Below are 16,712 nucleotides of genomic sequence, written 5' to 3' on the forward strand. Positions count from 1 at the left end.
GAGCTGACAACACTGATTTGTTAAACACACAGAGAGACACACACATGAGGTGGGTAGGGGAGCTCCGAACTCAGAAGACAGACAATGAAACACAATATAATATAAAACAAAATCTCATGATTTTTTGACCGGTCTTGTGATTTTCTTGGAGTCTTACACATGATTTCTGAGATTTTGGTGTTAGCAATACTGTTAACTCTCCAGGCCTGTGTGATGATGTGGTTCTGGCGGGACCCAACTGAGAGTGCCAATTCAGGACCAATTGCTCAAACAGGTCAGTCACAGCACAAGGCTGGGGTTTTTCCACCTCTAAGGCCAACCAAACTAGCCAGACAAAAAGGACTTTGGTTTCACCCCACTGGCTAACCACAAGTCACACAAGCAATTTCCTTAGACACTCCAGTCTCCCAGTTCACCACCAGTGCCACCCGTCCTGGGGATGAATGGTTATGAAAACCAACACCCCAGTAAAAGAAAAAGGTTCTCTCGATCCCAAAGGACCAAGCCCCAGACCCAGGTCAATATACACATCAGATCTTACCCACAAATCACGCTGTTGCCAGTCCTTTAGAATCTAAAATCTAAAGGTTTATTCATAAAAGGAAAAAGATAGAGATGAGAGCTAGAGTTGGTTAAATGGAATCAATTATATACAGTAATGGCAAAGTTCTTAGTTCAGGCTTGTAGCAGTGATGGAGTACACTGCAGGTTCAAATCAAGTCTCTGGAGAACATCCCCAGCTGGGATGGGTCATCATCCTTTGTGTAGAGCTTCAGTTTGTAGCAAAGTCCCTCCAGAGGTAAGAAGCAGGATTGAAGACAAGATGAAGATGAGGCATCAGCCTTATATAGGCACTTCCAGGTGTAAGAACACTTCTTTGTTCTTACTGTGGAAAATTACAGCAAAATGGAGTTTGCAGTCACATGGGCCAGTTTCTGCACACCCTGCTGAGTCACAAGGCGTATCTGCCTCCTCTCAATGGGTTAATTGTGTAGCTGATGGTCCTTAATTTGCCATCAAGCAGGCTAAGCAGAGCTAACACCCACTTATCTGGGATCTTTCCCAGTAACATGGCACAAGTTTGAAATATAGACAGTATAGAGCCAATACTTATAACTTCAACTACAAAATGATACAGACATACAGACAGCATAATCATAACCAGTAACTCATAACTTGGTCTTAGATACCTTGTATGATCCCCTTTACATAGGATTTGGTGCCATTACAGGACCTTGGTTGCAATCCATGTTCTATATGGTCCCAGTTTATATCAAAAACGTCACAGTCTGATTTTCTACACGGGCCAGTTGTGCGCTTGGGGGCATCAGTGTGCAAACACTTAGCACTAGGCTTCCTGTTTGCACAGGCTTATTTTACACACACAGGCTTGTGCACTTAAGTGTTTTTAAGGAATTTAGACCCTAAGTCCACTGATGACATTTTGGAGTGAAAGTTACACCCATAAGGCCAGATTTTACTTTCATTTACACCAGCATACATCTGGAGTCATTTCATTGGTGTCAATGGGGTTACTCCAGATGGACACTGGTGTAAATTGAGAGAAGAATCTGACCTTAACTGTTCAAAATCCACAACCTCACTTAAATAGCTGGCACCATCCTCACCCCTCATCCCCCCACTTATCTTTACACTCTGTTGGATGTGCAGGAGATTTTGCCCACCTACATGTAACTGACTGAGAATGGAATTGGCCTCACATAGTCACAGCAACATATTTTGCATACCCAGTTTGGACAAAGGAATTTAGTCCTTGCCACAGTCAGGTGACATTTACAAAATATTTGTCTCAAACCCCACAAAATTGTCCTGATGTTTTTGTCTATTCACTTCCTACGATAGCTGGTTACCAAGACCCCTGTGGACAAAACCACCTTGAGGAGCTTTGTCCTTAATAAACATCCTCCTTCTCCCTATGCGATTCACTCACAGATGTCACCAGGAGAACTATGCAACATTCCCTGCTTTTGCTTTGTGAATACTCCCCAGTGCAAACAGACATGTTAACCAAACTCAAAATTTCAAAATATTGTTCTGACACCATGTCTTCCTCCCCGGCAAACAAAGAACAACAGGAAAGAGTCTGGGCTTGTTATTCTTTATTTCTATTGCCTTAGTGTTGGGGTGCCAACTGAAACTGGGGCCTCATTGCGCTAGGCACCCTACACATAGACTGAGTCAGACTCTCCCACAAAGAGCTTACAGTCTAAATAAACAAGGTAAAGTGGAAGGAAAGGATACAGCATAGAAGCAGAAGATTGGGAATAAAGGCACACAGAGATTAAGTGACTTGCTCAAGGTCACTGGGGGAGGCTGTAGCACAGCCAGGAATTGACTCCACATCTCCTATGGCCCCAGACCAGTGCCTTACCTACAAGACCATAGTTCTACTCTCTTCAGGCCATATGGGTGGGGGGAAGGGTGGGGAGAAAGAAAATCATGAGGTTGGGACACTGCGCCACAAACTAAACAATGTTGTATCAAGACTATTCTGTGGCTCTACTGCAACATAACATTGAATGGTTGCATCATAGTCCCATCATAATATATACAGGAGAGTGTTTTTCCCCATTCACACTGAATTAGATATTTATTTGTGTTGGAAAACTGAGGGTTGCCTATAAGCTTCAACAGGACTGAGAGATATGAATGAGAGCAAGGGATTGGAGTGCAAGGATGTCTACAAAGCATCTACTTGTGTCAGACTAGCTTTGTTTGGGGGTGCTGGTCTAACCTGATAGCAAACATTCAGATCCATAGAATCATTGAGAAGTAGGGCTGGGAGGGATCTTGAGAAGTCATTTGAGGCTGGACCAAGAATGAACCATTCCTGCCAGATGTTTGTCCAACCTGTTCCGATAAACCTCCAAAGATGTGGGAACGCGTGAACCTTCATCTGGGAATATGTACATGGACCTGGTGGTCACTACTCTGCGAAGGGTTAAGACTTGAATGCTGAATTTTGCACGGCTCTGACTGCGAAATTTCTGAATGAGTCAAGCAGGAGGGGGAAGGAGGTGGTTATTGAGGAGAATACTCCTGCTGATACACAAATGTCATCTAGTGTACTTCTGCCTGTTTTGTAGTTTCACCAGACACATGAACTTTTTCTGAGCTCCCCATGGATGTGGTCTCAGTGTTGCAAACCTTGATGAGAGACTGCATCAAAGAATGAATCAAGGAAGAGGCATGGGCTAAATTCTCAGGTTTTTTTCCCATGTGGATGCTCTCTACTGGATTGAAAGTTCATTGGTGCCTACAGAATTTGAACTTTCACCTTCCAAATTCAGGGAGTCTGTCGTCAGATGTCAAGTGAATTGCTTCAGCAGAGATCAAGAGAGAGAAGCGCAGGCATTGAGATCAATGGGAGTGTCTGGGTGCTCAGCACTTTGGAAAATCAGATCATGTATTTTAGAATTAACTTTAGAGTTCCATTTTTAAAATGCCTTTGCCTACATGTCTGCCTCAATCAATTTCAGTACCCATTTATGACCAATTGAAAATTCATGTATATCTTTGATTATGTCTGAACATGCATCTCGAGTGATGCTATCATGCCCCAGTTACCATTTCTGGTTTGGTTTGGTGGACCGGGTAACAGGTATGTTCACAGGTTCATAGATTTTAAGGCCAAAAAGGAATGTTAGGATAATCCAGCCTGGCCTCTTGCATAACCGAGGCCATAGATACTCACACAGTAATTCATGCAGCAAGCCCAGTAATTTGTGGTTGAACTATGTTGTCATATCCTTTAAAGACATCTATTCTTGATTTAAAGACATCCCTTGGCAATGGTTGATTGCTCTCACTTTTCAAAACGTGCATTTTATTTCTTGTTGGAATTTTTCTAGAGTCAGCTTGCAGTCACTGCATCTCATTATGTCTTTGCCTGCTAGAATAAAGAGACATCTGCTCTCATATATTTTCTCGCTGTGTGCATAAGTATAGACCATGGTCAAGTCTCCTCTTAACCTTCTCTGTGATAACCTAAAAAGAGTGATTCTCTCATTGTAGGTCATATTTTCCAGACTTTCAATTATTCTTGTAGCTCTTCTGAATCCTCTCCATTTAAAAAAATAAATCCTCCTTAATGTGTCTATAACAGGACTGGACTGGGAAGAATTAGGTGAATTCAGTTAAAAAAACACAAACCAACCCAAGAATTTTCTCAAGTTTAAAAATAAATTGACTGCAGTTCCTGTTCATTTGTGATTACAAATGGATGAGCAAATACTTGCTGATTATAAGCTTGCATCCTTGATTATTCGCAGATAGTGAAGTCATGGATGAGTTCTTCCACTGGAGATAAATATATTTATTTGGTGTGTGGACACTGTTTGATACAGCAGGGTGACAGGATTACTGAAGCCTCTAGCCTGAGTCCTGATGGAAAGGCAACTACATGATCTGTGTCGAGACAAAGGGCCTGTTCCAATACCCACTGAAATCAAAGAAAAGATTCCCACTAATTTCACTGGGCTTTGGGTTAGGCTCAAAAGCTAGATAGCACCCTTTGCAACTAGAACCATGAACATAGGTGTAATTGCTTTGTGCCTATGGCTGTGATAAAGACAGAAAATCATAGGCTAATAAATGATAATGCGCATGGCATGCTTCATATGGGATGATCACTGCTTTATGTGGGACAGTCATGAAAGGAGGACAGGAATCATGAAGTCCTGACAAGAGTGCAGTGATCTGGTTACTGTGACATTCCATATGAAAATATGCTTATATTATGACATAACTGAGATGTACTCTATGCAAGATGGCTCATGTGAGATATGGCTGGAAAGGTTATCATAGAATATCAGGGTTAGAAGTGACCTCAGGAGGTCATCTAGTCCAACTGCCTGCTCAAAGCCAGACTAATCCCCAGATAGATTTTTTTCCCCCCAGTTCCCTAAATGGCCCTCTCAAGGATTGAGCTCATAACCCTGCGTTTAGCCTCAGATTGGGCTGCCTTCAGGAAGTTTACATGTAGGGACCACCTCCCCCCACCCAAAAGAAGCGCAAACATAGTGGAGCTGCTTTCCAAAACGAGACTGCAGGAAGACTTCCTGAGGTTCCATGGTGAGAGCTCTGAGGCCATGGCTACGCTTACAGCTGTACAGCTCTGGGAGTTACAGCTGTCTTCATACAGCTGTGTAGGGAGAGCGCTGCAGTGTGGCCACACTGACAGCTACCAGCGCTGCAGTGTGGCCACATTTGCAGCATTTGCAGTGCTGTTGGGAGTGGTGCATTGTGGGCAGCTATCCCACAGAGCACCTCGTCCCATTTTGGCACCGTGGGTTGTGGGAAGGGGATGAAAGGGTGCGGGTCATTCCGCTTCCTGTCGCAACACCCCGTGGTGCATCGCTTCACATCCCAGCAGTCACAGTTTTTCCGTCCATGTTTGGCGCCATTGTGAGTCTCCCAACGGTTTCTGTGCAGTGCGATTTCTGTGGGAAATGGAGCCCGAGCTGCTGAGGACTTTGCTGATGAGTGTCACCAGCACATCACGTTTGGCAGTTGAGCTATTCCTTCAGCTCCAAAGTGACAGTGAGGAGTCTGATGATGATATCGAGTCACCTGACGCGTGTGACACTAAATTGCTTGTGGCATTCACGGAAATGCTCAGCACCGTGGAACGCCGCTTTTGGGCTCGGGAAACAAGCACTGAGTGGTGGGATCACATCGTCATGGAAGTCTGGGATGACGAGCAGTGGCTGCAGAACTTTCGGATGAGAAAAGCTGCTTTCATGGGACTGTGTGAGGAGCTTGCCCCACCTGGTGGCGCCAGGACATGAGATTGAGAGCTGACCTGCTGGTGGAGAAGCGGGTGGCTATTGCAATCTGGAAGCTGGCAATTCCAGACAGCTACTGATCGGTCGCAAACCAGTTTGGAGAGGGAAAGTCGACCATTGGAATCGTGTTGATGCAAGTTTGCAGGGCCATTAATCGCATCCTGCTAAGAAGAACCGTGACTCTGGGGAACGTGCAGGACATTGTGGATGGCTTTGCACAAATGGGTTTCCCTAACTGTGGAGGCGCGATAGATGGGACGCATATGCCTATTCTGGCACCACCCCACCTGGCATCCGAGTACATTAATCGGAAGAGGTATTTCTCTATGGTTCTCCAGGTGCTTGTGGATCACAGTGAGCGTTTCATTGACGTTAACACAGGATGGCCTGGAAAGGTGCATGATGCATGCATCTTTCAGAACAGTGGCCTGTTCAGGAAGATGCAGGCTGGGACTTTTTTCCCAGATGGAAGATCACAGTAGGGGATGTCGAAATGCCCATTGTGATCCTTGGAGACCCCGCTTACCCATTAATGCCTTGGCTCATGAAACTGTATACAGGGAAGCTTGACAGGAGCAAGGACCGCTTCAACTACAGGCTGAATGACTGTGGAGTGTGCTTTTGGCCGTTTAAAAGGGCACTGGAGATCTCTGTATGGGAAGCTAGATTTGGGGGAAAGCAGCATCCCTGCGGTTATATCCGCGTGCTGTACCCTCCATAATATTTGTGAAGGGAAGGGTGAAACATTTGGTCAGGAATGGACCTCCAAGGTTCAACGTCTGGAGGCTGAATTTGCACAGCCAGAGAGCAGGGCTACTAGAGAGGCCCAGCACAGAGCTACAAGGATTAGGGATGCCTTGAGCGAGGAATTTGAAGCTGAAAACCAATAGTAATGTTTGGTGCCTTGCACGGGAGTGAAGTGCAGTGGTTACAATAGTAGGAATCTGTTTTTCCTAAAATGATTTGCAGTGCATGTCTCTTTCCTGGGCTATGGTATCTTTCACTTTCTGCGATAATAAAGACTGTTTTCAAAGACAAGAATTCATTTGTTGATAAGAAAATAACTTCCTTGACAGATACACAACATTTTGGGAACCTAAAAGGGCAGGGGGGTGGGGTGGTGAACTGTACAGTCACAGGTTTGAATATGTCCTGTCTGGAGTGCTGTGCAATGACTGCTGCACTTCAGAATGAAAAAACTGCATGGTGATGGGGGTTGAGTGCAGAAGGTAAGGGTCGTAGTTCTCAGGGCTGGTTGGTGAACATACAGGTGTTGGGGGCAGCTGGTGGTGGTAAGAACCTGGATGCTGGGGAAAGGGGTTTGGAGGCACAAGGGAAAGAGCTTTGGGACGGGGAGCGGGGCCGGCACGGTAGTGCTCTGCCTGCATGGCTACGAGTGACTGGATACAGTCCGTTTGGCGTGCCAGGATGCTTATCAGCTGCTTTGTGCTTTTCTTCTTAGCTGCTGCGTTTCTCTGGCGGAGCTTGCTTTCCCTTTGTCTCCAGTCCTGCAGTTTTTTACTCTCTCTGGCAGAGTGATCCAAAACTGCTTTAAGCATGTCTTCTTTGCTTTTTCGCAGCTTCTTCCTGAGGTTTTGTAGCCTCTGCCCAGTGGATGATACAGGTAGTCCAGTAGTCAAGGACACTGTTTGAAAGACAAAAATGGCAACAGTTAAAACAGGATACAGGCTGCATTGTTTATAATCTCACCCAGACAGTTATTGCCACACATTGAAGGAGTTTATAGTCTTCACTTTAGCATACTTTTCCCATACCAAACAGAGCGCACCTAACCCACAGGAGGCAGGAAATGATGAGTAAGGGGGAATGATTGCTTCAGGGATGTGCAGGGTTTTCTGTGTGTTGGGGAAAGCAAAATGCTGCAGGGGGCACCTACACTGAACACTCTCCCAACATTTTCCACAGGAGTTAATCCTGGAAGCTATTTCGCTGCTGCGGGTCACCTGGGAAGGGGGAATGATTGCTTCAGGGATGTGCAGGATTTCTGTGTGTTGGGGAAAGCAAAATGCTGCAGGGGGCACCTACACTGAACACTCTCCCAACATTTTCCACAGGAGTTAATCCTGGAAGATATCTCGCTGCTGCGGGTCACCTGGGAAGAGCATGAGGGCCTTCTACAGCAATGCAGATTCCGCCCTGGCCCCTATGCAGCTTGCCTGTGTGCAGCAATGGTCCCCTCACCCCTTGCGGCACAGTGGCGCGGACGTGTTAGCCTGACTGGGGCAAGGACCACAGTGGCTCTCCCTATAAACTTAGGCAAGCGCATTGCCCACGTTCTGGAAGAAACTTTTGAAGAGATTACCGAGGCTGATTACCGCAACGTGATAGACCATATCAATGGGCTATTCCACATCTAGGCATGCATGCATGCAGCCCAAACCCCCCCTCCTCTCCCGAAACATTTGCATCCTGAAAATAAAAGCTGCTTACCGGGAACCTGCTCCTCCGCTTGTCCTTCACCAACTAGTTCCAGCTGCTGCGGCTGGCTACCTTCCTCCTGGCTTGAGAAGAGCTCCTGGCTGCATGCCTCCTGGGACTCCGGGGTGTCTTTCCCCACCCCAGTACCCTCATTCTCAGTTTCCTCCCCCCCTCCTCCCCTTCTTCCTCCTCTAACCCCCCCTCCCCCCCCCTGAAGTGTCCATCGTTGTCCTCGGATTGGCAGTGGGGTCATCCCCAAGTATCGCGTCCAGCTGCGTGTAAAAATGGCAGGTCATGGGGGCAGCACCTGGGTGGCAGTTTCCCTCGCGGGCTTTGCAATAGGCACTCCGCAGCTCCTTTACTTTAACCCTGCACTGCACCGCGTCCCGGTCATGGCCCCTTTCCAGCATGGCCCTTGAGATCTACCCATAGGTATCGTAATTCCTATGGCTGGAGCGCAGCTGTGACTGCACAGCTTCCTCCCCCCAAACACTGATGAGGTCCATCAACTCACCATTGCTCCATGCTGGGACTCGTTTGGCGTGTGGAGGCATGGTCACCTGGAAAGATTCACTGACTGATTGCACTCCACACCTGGCTGAGCAAACAGGAAGGGGATTTTTAAAATTCCCGGGGCATTTAAAGGGCGGGTCACCTGAGGCCAGGGCAGTAGAGTGCGAACTGATGAGCAGAGTGGCTGAACAGGCATTATGGGATACCTCCGAATACCTCGGAGGCCAATTACAGCACTTTTGGTGGCCACACTGGCAGAGCAGTGCTGCATCACCAGCGCTGCAATCCTTATACCTGAGGCAGAGCAGGAGTACAGCCAGCGCTGCAATCAGGGAGATGCAGCGCTGTACGTGCCTTGCAAGTGTGGACGGTGAGGAAGTTGCAGCTCTGGTGGTGGTTTTACAGCGCTGCAACTCTCCAGTGTAGCCAAGGCCTCAATCACCACATCATGCTGCTGTCTACAAGCTTGATCCTGCCCTGATTGAAGTGAGTGGCAAAAGTCCCATTGACTTAAGTAGTGCAGGATCAAGCTTTTGACACAGACAGAATTTTTTTCCTAGTGGGAGAGTTGACCCTGGGATCCTCTCCTTTGTAGCAAAATCTAACAGGAGGCCAGAAGAGACATGGAACAGCCACTTGGGATTGAACAGGGTCTGGTGTTGATAAAAGGGCAGGGGCCGGGCTTCCTGGAGGAAAGCCTTGCAACATGCTCAGTGGAGGAACAGAGCAAGAGGAACAGAGATATGAAAGGTCAAGCCTGAGGAGGGCAGACATTGGTTTAAGTTTATACTTTTGGTATGAGATTTATAGGAGGAGTTCAGGGAAGAGATATTTGAGTCCTGGCCCTGAAAGAAGGGCCAAGTCACAAGAAGAAGGGACCGTTACAAGGCTGGAGTGGCTGTTGTCATGGACTCACAGATCATGCCCACTCGTGGCCCCATGCGGTCCGTGGGGGCTGCCCCTTTCAGTGAGACTGCCTTTCTTGTGGGTCCACCTTCTCTCGGGGTCAGGCCCATCCACCTCCTGGAGCTGCACCTCTCTGAGCCTTAGCATATCTGTCTCTCGCCATGGGCTCCCTCAGGGAGTCCACACGCTCTGGATCCCCCAGGCCTCCTCACCCCCGAGGGGGTTGATGCAACCCTGTTCTCTAGACCGGAGTGACTCTCAGCCAGCCTAAAACAGGAGGGTTTATTGAGAGTTGAACACAGCACAGGAAACTCTCAGGGCCTCAGGGCTAGCCTCCCTCAGCACAGCATACCCCAGTCCCTCTGCAGCCAGGTGGGCTCTGCCTGCTCCCCCTCTCCAGCCCAGAGCCCCCTCTGCTTCCCAGCTGGGCCTCCGATATCCCGGGACCCAAGCCCCACCTCTGTTCATTGTCTTCTCTCCAGGTAAACAGGGTCGTAAACAGGGTGGCCTGGGGTCTCCTCTCCTCTCAGCCCTCCTCTGGCCCCTCTGGCTGGAACTGGATGGTCAGGTCACCGGGGTCCTCTCTTCACAGCCCATTGTCCTCCCACTGGCCAGAACCGGCTGTGTCTCCTGAGCCGGGTCTCCGGGTCACCAGGTCACCAGTGTCTCCACCCTCCAGGCCATTGGCTGGGGTCCTGAGTTCCCTCTCCGGTCCTCTGTAACAACAAACTCCCTCTCCCCTCACCTCGTTAAACCAATAACACCTGGGGACACTGAGTCCTACCCCCTGTGCATGCAAACCACTGGAAAACACAGAAAACCCCAAGAAAATCCCTCACTTCGTCACAGCTGTCAACAGGGACTGTCATAGTTTCTTCTGTATTAGAAACATAAGACTATTTTGTGGCTCCAAGTTCATTCACAGATTAAGGAACCCTCCTGATCTTCAAGGTTTATACCCTCTAATACAAAGGCATGCTGAGATGTCTATTTTCAATGGCTCAGATAATCACCGCACCAACTCATCCCCACAAAGCGAGAGGCTGGGGCTATCATAGAACACAGAGGGTTCCCCAGAGACATTCACAGAAGTCATGTCTGCTAAATATGGCTAGTTAGAAAGTGGTAATTTGTAATAAGCAGGCAGCCACAACTGGAACTTTAAATCCTAATCCCTCTGAGGCCCAGGCAGGTCTGGACCTCAGCTGTTCTTATGGCTTGGGGGTCTGGTTTGGGGATTCAAAACAGGAAAAAGCTGCTTCATCTCTGATTTGGAATTGGAAGCAGTCAAAAAGAACAGCACTAACAAAACGGTTCCTGAACCATGTACCAGATTCAGCCTTAAATCACATAAGTTTACACAAGTCATACTGAAAGAGCATTATGTCAAAGTGCACGGGGAAACTTTAATGTGCACCAGCAGGGTATATACAGATCAATTAAAATGCAACACAGTGCTTTAGAAATCACATCCCATAGTGCGCATTACCCCCCGGGTGAACAAGCCTTAAATCCCACCTCAAACCCAGCTAGTACTGGATTTAAACACACATCCTTGACACAACTCCAGACATAAGGAATGGTGTGCTGCCCTGGTGTTCAGGTAATACAACAATGGGTTTCCTAAAAATGCCCTAATTAGGTTAGATGGCTCTTCCTTGTTGCATGCCTTCAGTGTTTTTGTACATCTGCAGCTGCCCGAGAAGCATATACATCAACAGGTTTCACTATGGACAGTAATGACTTTGAATAAACCACGTTAAACGGTTTTATAGTCAACAGTTATGAATTTATTGAGAAGTAGATACACTAGAAAAAATAGTTCCTTTGATTTACTGAAATATTTATCGGAGAATGATACAATCAGGAGCTTTTCTATGATGATTTTTGAATTGATGCTTTTTTTTTTTTTAACTACCTCTAGACACACACTATATTTTAGGGCTCTGTTAGGGTGGCTTTTAGAAAAGTAGCTGTTGGAAGAGGCCATGGCTGATGTATAGCAGCTTGTTACAGAAAGGAGGCATTTTGACACAGACCTCTATTGATCTGTGTGGACAGTGTTATCCATGGTACATGAATCTTCAGCAGTAGGTTCTCTGATCCTTTTTTACCCCTCACTACAACTGACTAAATACTGTTAGGATTTACTTGAAGGGCCAGATCCTCAGCTGGTGGAAACTGGCACAGATCTATTGACAGCAATGGAGTGGCACAGATTTACGCCTGCTGAGTATCTACCCCACAGCTTTTAGGAGATTTCCTAGCTGGCTCACCCAGCATGTCTCCCAGAGTACTAGGGAAGTGCACACTTCAGAGAGAACTGAAATACCCCTTTAAAGGGTGCAGTGTGTGTTTTCTTCCCCCTCCCCCACAGTGGCCCTGTTCTACTATCTAGGTGGGAGTAGGATGGGTCCAAAACCCAACTCTTTGAGTGGTCTAGTATTGCTGCTTGCATTAGGTGCACCCAGTCTTTACTCAGGGAGATCAAGGATTGAGAGTGAGCCTTCGCCTTCCTTGTGAAAGGAAGCGCTCCTTGAGCTGGTGTCCTCCCTTCTCATGCACCCATGCAAGGCTAGCCACAATCCAGCCTTGAAGTCATTATCTGGTCAGGTAACAATTACATGAGAGAGAATGTGGGACAGTATCTGGGTTTCCTTTCTCTCCTCGTCCTCTTTCCCCTGCTGATTTCTTTTCTGCCTCATGCTCACATCCCTGACTCTGTTCCCCTCACACATCCCCCATCTCCCTATGACCTCCCCCTTCCCACCTGTACTCCCCATCTCCCTACCCAGGGCTCCTGCCCCACTTTCAGCAGGTAACTCCTTCTCTCTCCAACTGCCAAGGAACCTTCCACCCTGCTCCTTGCTAACTGGAGGGAAGCAAAGATTGTTGCTCCAGGTCTACCCATTCAATTGTCCTGTCTGAAACAAGCTGCTTATGTCCAACCCACAGCCTCTAGAAATGGCCTGCATGCTGCCAAAGGCCAAGTCACCCATGGCATGGCTCAGGCTTGTTTCCTGAAAGCCCCAACAGGCTCCCTGCATGTCCTAGAGTTTGTTGTGTGCTTGTATCTCATTCAAAAGCAATAATCAAAAGAGAGAAAACATTATAGATTTTCCCCTGCTCGCTCTGGGAGAGGAACTTGTTGATTGCTGTTCTCTGGGGATTTAGGCAAACTAGGTTTTAAGTTTCCATGTTTGCACCCCTGAATTTCACTTTGAGTGTCAAGTTCAGACCTACAAACACAAAGTCAAATTCAGCTACAATTGTTGAGTTTAGGCTGGTTTGGGACCAAAGCCATGAAAGGCCACTTCAGTGGTTCTTGGCTTTCATTCCAAAGCCTTCAATAAAGCCAGGATCTCTCTCTGCTGCCCCGGGTTGCAAACTGCTCTGCACCTTTTAGGCTAGTTGACTAGAATTTTAAATTTCATCATGAAAGTTTTTCACTTCTCTGAATACAGTGAGCATGCTTCATCCCTTTACACCAGGGCTCAGCCTGACTCACTCCCATATATGCATGGAGACCTTGTAACTCTGTAGAGTTGTTGCATCTGGACACACCTTTGTCTAAATAAAAGACTGTCTGGAGTTAGAGGGTGGGAGAGAAAAGAGGCCTCAGTTCCAGCGAAAGAGGGACGTTTTGAGAACACTGCTCATTTGGGAAGGTGATTAAGTGGGGCTGGCCCCAGAGGCAAAATTGACAGATATAGCTGACATTGTTCCCAACACGTACAGTTTTCATAAGAGAATTTGGTTTGCATGGTAGTGTGACACTAACAGACCCCAGTGGTCAGCACTGAACTTGGGACCTCTGGAATGAAATGCATGAACCTCTATTGCATGAGCTAAAAGCCACATGCCTCTTAGCCAATGCTGTAGCAGACTCATTAATCTCTAGGTGGTCTAGCTGCCACTAGAGGGGGACAGAGCACCACACTCAGCAGGCATAGGTTATATTAGTACATAATGTAAGATAAACACACTTGCAAGTTATGGTGGAGTCAGTGACTTGATCCTCTGTACAGAGAGGACTTTCCTCTTCCAGTAGACATAACAATACGACACTCAGATCTCTCCCAACTATAAAATGGCATCATTTTTATCTTGCAGGTCTTAGGGACTCAGTTTTCCATGAACAAGAATGTTTCTGTAGTTTGATCTAAAGCACCCAGCTCGCCTGGGTGAGAGGGAAGAGCCAATATCAGGCACTTGCCTGTCCCTCCTTTTTCCCTTTAGGATTTTGTTTGTTGTTGCTCAGTACCAATGAAACAATTGTTCTGTTTAAGGACTGGCCCTTCCTTCTGCATGGTGCCCAGCCCCACTGCTCTTCTAGAATGTTCTGAGGTTCTACAGCTGTCAGCAGTGATAGCTGCCATCTCCCAGGCATTGGCAATACAGAGTGTCCTACTGGAATTGCATTATTATTTTTATAAAAAACAAGTCCCTCCAGTAAGCTGATCAATGACAACTACAAAAGCATGTGATTAGAATAAGGCTACTGGTTTGGGATGGGTCTGTTGGGTCACCACTCTCCTGAGATTCCTCTGGACGTTTACCATGCAAATGGACAACATTCCAACAAGACAGACAGCTAAGAGCAAAGGGCCAGAGCCCAGAAGAAGCAGTAGCCAAACTCAGAGTTTGTTTCGGAAACAAGAACTGGAGGAGCAAAGAACCTGAACCTTCTCGAAAAGCGAGCTGCCTGTTTAGAAGACTGCAAAGCAAGTGCAGCAGTATGTTTGTGCTCATCTCTCCTGGAGCAGAGAAAGGGAGATACATTCATTGAATCAAAAAGAGACTGAGATTAAGGCAGTTTCAATGGTGTTTTCCACAATCCCATGCTAACTCATTACTAACTTGTTCAAAAAGATTACAAAATACAGAAGGATACTATTAATTATGCAGTTGGAGATTGGAACCCTAGGGACTGCAATATAAAAGGTGTTCAAGGTCTGGTTGAAACTGAAACACCACCAGGACAACAAAGCTTCATTTTAACCACCTGTGGTGATATTTAAGTATTTCAATCAACAGGGTGTATAAAATCACCCAAATATTTAGAGTCCCCTACAACTTCAGGCATCAGTGGATTGGTTAAATTACAATGTCTGCTATGAATTTCATGGCTTTAGTGCAGTAAAATCTGATCTTCAGGGAGATAGTTTCTAAAGTGGGTTAAACTTTCTCAAGTGTCAAGCCCCAGTCCTGAAGCTGCCTCCAGGCAGGCAGAGCTCTGTTGATTTTAGTGGAGCATCATCTGGGTGATAGGATCTGCTTGCGAAGATTCAGTTGTGGGATTGGGACCTAATGATGTGCTTGTAAACTTGATGTTAGGTAACTACATGACAAAATACCTATTTTGCACAAGGAAATGTGGATTTCAACAAGCAATGAGGGATGGGCAGAAGTTTAGAGGCCTTTTTCAGAAACCTTGGTCCTTAATGTTACTGGAATGTCACATCTGTCTTGCTTTCAACTGTATTAAATTAAAGTCTCCGGGCCTAATGTAAAGCCAACTGTGGTCTATGGAAGACTTTCTATTGCTACCAGTTGGCTTTGGATGGGGCCCTGCGTCGTACTACCCTCCATTAGAGCCATTAATGGTTCTTGAGTAACTGTGTATCAGACAGAAAATAGGTCTAGACAATTTAAGACATTTCTCAGTGCTCTATGGAAAGTTTCACACCAAGTGTAAAACCAGGGTAGCTTGGTTCTCTGCTGTATTTGTGTTAAGTAGCTGCAACCCTTCCCACCCAAGGCAGTTTATGAACTATAGAGGAGCACAATAAAGCATCTACAATGGGCAGGTCAATTTGTTATGCGCATCCATATTATCATTAGTTAGCAGACATCTCAGCAGTGTTAATGGGCCACATGGAAAGAAAACCTGACTAAGTGATTGTGAAATCCCTCTCGCTGTTTCAGCCCATGGCTGAGTTGCAGACCCCTGAAAACAGAGGTGAGCAGTAAAAACACACACGGAGCCTGATCCAGCCCTGAGGCCCATGCAGTTGGATACTTTCGCCTGTATAGAGTCCCAAGGAAGCTAATGCGGGAGTTCAGCTTAGGACTGGTGCCGTGGCCTTTACTAAAACAGCACTGTGCTCACAGAGAGACAAAGCCACAGCAGGGCTCTGAGTGAGGCAGACAGACTAATAATGCAGCACCTGCTGCTCACAGCTGTGCCTCCCAGTTCTCCAGGGAGGATGCAGCAGGCAGCGCAGCCAAGAGACTTCACCATTCTGTGGGTGATCAAACAGGCTTTTGGGGTTTTTGTTTTTAACCACAATCCAATCCTGGGCTGTTGCTTCTCTGCACCAGCATCAGAAAGGGGGAAAGGGTGTAAGCTGATTGGGGTTTCTGGGATTGTAAAATATTGGAACAGATGCAGAAGCTCTCTGATGCTGGCCTGATCATGTTTATGAATCAAGTGCCTGTGTGGGTGGGGGGTTGAGGCTAAGGCTGGAGTGAATGGCTCAGGAAGAGGGAGGGGAGGGAAGAAATTGCTCTTCTGGTTATCCACCCCACTCTCTCAGCCTCCACCTCCAAAACAGAAAACCCCACTCAGCTTGGTCAATTTCCAGTCGGGTGGTATGAAATGGATCTTTTACCTCATTTTCTGAAGACTTCCAAACACATTTAAAATCCCTCTGGTTTAAAAAGGTGTCTTAAACCTCCCCCCACCCTACCCCCCCATAGCATTTCACAAGACAGGAAACTCCCCTCCAACTGTGCACACAGATATAGGCTGAAAATCTGACAATAAAAAACAAAAAAACCCAAAAACACACAGTCCTTCCCCTATCACTTGAACCTCCCTACTATGATGCAGTTTCATTTATGGAGGTAGGCATCCAACCAGAGAGCTCCAGATTTCTTTAGGGACCTGTGGAAAGAGAAGAGAGGCATTAGTGAAGCAGGATTCACAGGCCTACCTGAACAGAGATTCTGCAAGGAGCTGCCTGCCTCTGAATACAACCATCATTCCTCAGGAGGTCAATAGTCCTTCCCAAACGTTGGGTCTATAAAGTGAGACGAAGTGCC

At 46.8% G+C, this 16,712-nt stretch overlaps 1 protein-coding gene across 2 annotated transcripts in view; it reads right to left on the bottom strand.

Annotated features, from left to right (window-relative positions):
* Nucleotides 1-11,445: 11,445 nt before the first annotated feature.
* The window catches only part of LOC115650617 (acyl-CoA 6-desaturase-like), a 41,208-nt gene continuing 35,941 nt past the window's right edge, over nucleotides 11,446-16,712 (bottom strand). For both annotated transcript variants that reach the window (XM_030560832.1, XM_030560831.1), the window contains one exon: nucleotides 11,446-16,554. In XM_030560832.1, coding sequence (XP_030416692.1) covers nucleotides 16,503-16,554 — 52 coding nt within the window. In that variant the 3' untranslated portion in view covers nucleotides 11,446-16,502. The remainder of the gene's footprint in view (nucleotides 16,555-16,712) is intronic.

Source organism: Gopherus evgoodei, chromosome 4, assembly GCF_007399415.2.
Source record: "Gopherus evgoodei ecotype Sinaloan lineage chromosome 4, rGopEvg1_v1.p, whole genome shotgun sequence".
Taxonomy (NCBI): domain Eukaryota; kingdom Metazoa; phylum Chordata; order Testudines; family Testudinidae; genus Gopherus; species Gopherus evgoodei.